General features: G+C 66.3%; 1 protein-coding gene across 1 annotated transcript in view; it reads right to left on the reverse strand.

The window, feature by feature from the left end:
* Positions 1-278: 278 nt before the first annotated feature.
* AURANDRAFT_68802 (hypothetical protein) overlaps positions 279-1,369 on the reverse strand; it is a gene marked incomplete at both ends in the record, with an annotated part of 5,765 nt that continues 4,674 nt past the window's right edge. Inside the window, one exon of the mRNA XM_009044532.1 lies at positions 279-1,229. Coding sequence (XP_009042780.1) covers positions 279-1,229 — 951 coding nt within the window. The remainder of the gene's footprint in view (positions 1,230-1,369) is intronic.

The following is a 1,369-nucleotide window of genomic DNA, read 5'->3' on the forward strand; positions in this document are numbered from 1 at the left end:
CTTCCTCGGCGTCGTCATCCCCGTCGTCTTCCAGGTCGAGGAGCCCGCCACGTCCCTCGGCGTCGAGCCCGCGTCCATCCTCGTCGCGCTCAACGGCACGGACATCGCGTCCCTCCCGCCCGAGACGGACATGCTCGACTTCATCTCCAACGCGGACTTCCCCAAAACCTGCGTCTTCCGCCGGCCGCTCCTAAGCCTCTAGTCGCTTTTCGTCGTCGGGCCACGCGCGCGCGCGCCCCGAGTCGTTCTTCGTCCCCGGGCCACGGGAACTGAAGCCCCTAGTCGTCGTCGTCCCCGGGCCACGCGAACTCGGCGCAGAAGCCGACGCCGACCATGAAGAAGAGCACGAGGGGCACCATGAGCCCGTCGAAGAACGTGAGGAGCTTGATGGCCCAGTGGCGCGCGAACCAGGCCCGCTCCACGCGGACGAACCCGGGCGCCCGGTGGTCCACGACCAGAAAAGGCAGCAGCCGGATGCACGGCATGTCGCCGACGCCGGGGAACGTCACCGTGGGCCGCGCGGCGTCGCGCTCGAGGTACGCCTTGATCTCGTCGCCGTACCAGTCGAAGTCCTCGAACCACTTCTTCATCTCCCGCTCCACGAGGTCCCGGTTCCGGATGGGCGTCACGATCGTCGAGTCGACGTCCAATATGAACTGGAGCGCCAGGCAATTCAGCACGATGTCCATGAGGTCCGACTGCGTGAAGAAGAGGAAGATCAGCGTCACGAGCACGAGCTTGAAGCTCAGGATCTGCACCGCCGCGCTCACGAGCATGCACAGGCCGTACCGCGAGCACTCCGGGTCCGGCGCGTCCACGGGCACGGGCGGCCGGCCCTTCCGCGGCGGGTGGAACTGCGCGAAGAACCGGTACGCGGCCTCCTCGTACTGCACGGCCCCGAAGTTCGTCAGGCACGTGAGCCAGGCGAGCACGTAGACGCAGGCGCCGTAGACGGCGCGCTTGAACGCGTAGGGCGGCGCGTCCGCGCGCGTCCCGGCGACCGCCGCCGCGGGGCAGAAGAGGAACGGCAGCCGCATGTGGTTCTGTTCGACGATGATCAAAGCCAGGGGGACGAAGACCTGTATGAACACCGCGAGGTAGGTCACGCGCCGCGTCATCGTCAAATCGAAGACCTTCCGCGGCGGCCGGCCCGCGTGGTCGTGGATGATCTCCGACGCCCACAGCAGCGTGTAGACGGACGCGTTGTCGAGCTGGCCCTCGACGGCGGCCTTGAGCATGTCGCCTGTTGGACAAATCGATGGCTCTCGTCGAGTTCTCGAAGCACGGCCGAAGAGTCTGGTCCAAACCGTTCGATTACGCTCACATTGAAGTCGGGTTGAAGATTTGATTTCCACACAGCGTGTCGCGG

This window comes from Aureococcus anophagefferens, assembly GCF_000186865.1.
Source record: "Aureococcus anophagefferens unplaced genomic scaffold AURANscaffold_399, whole genome shotgun sequence".
NCBI classification, from domain to species: Eukaryota; class Pelagophyceae; order Pelagomonadales; family Pelagomonadaceae; genus Aureococcus; species Aureococcus anophagefferens.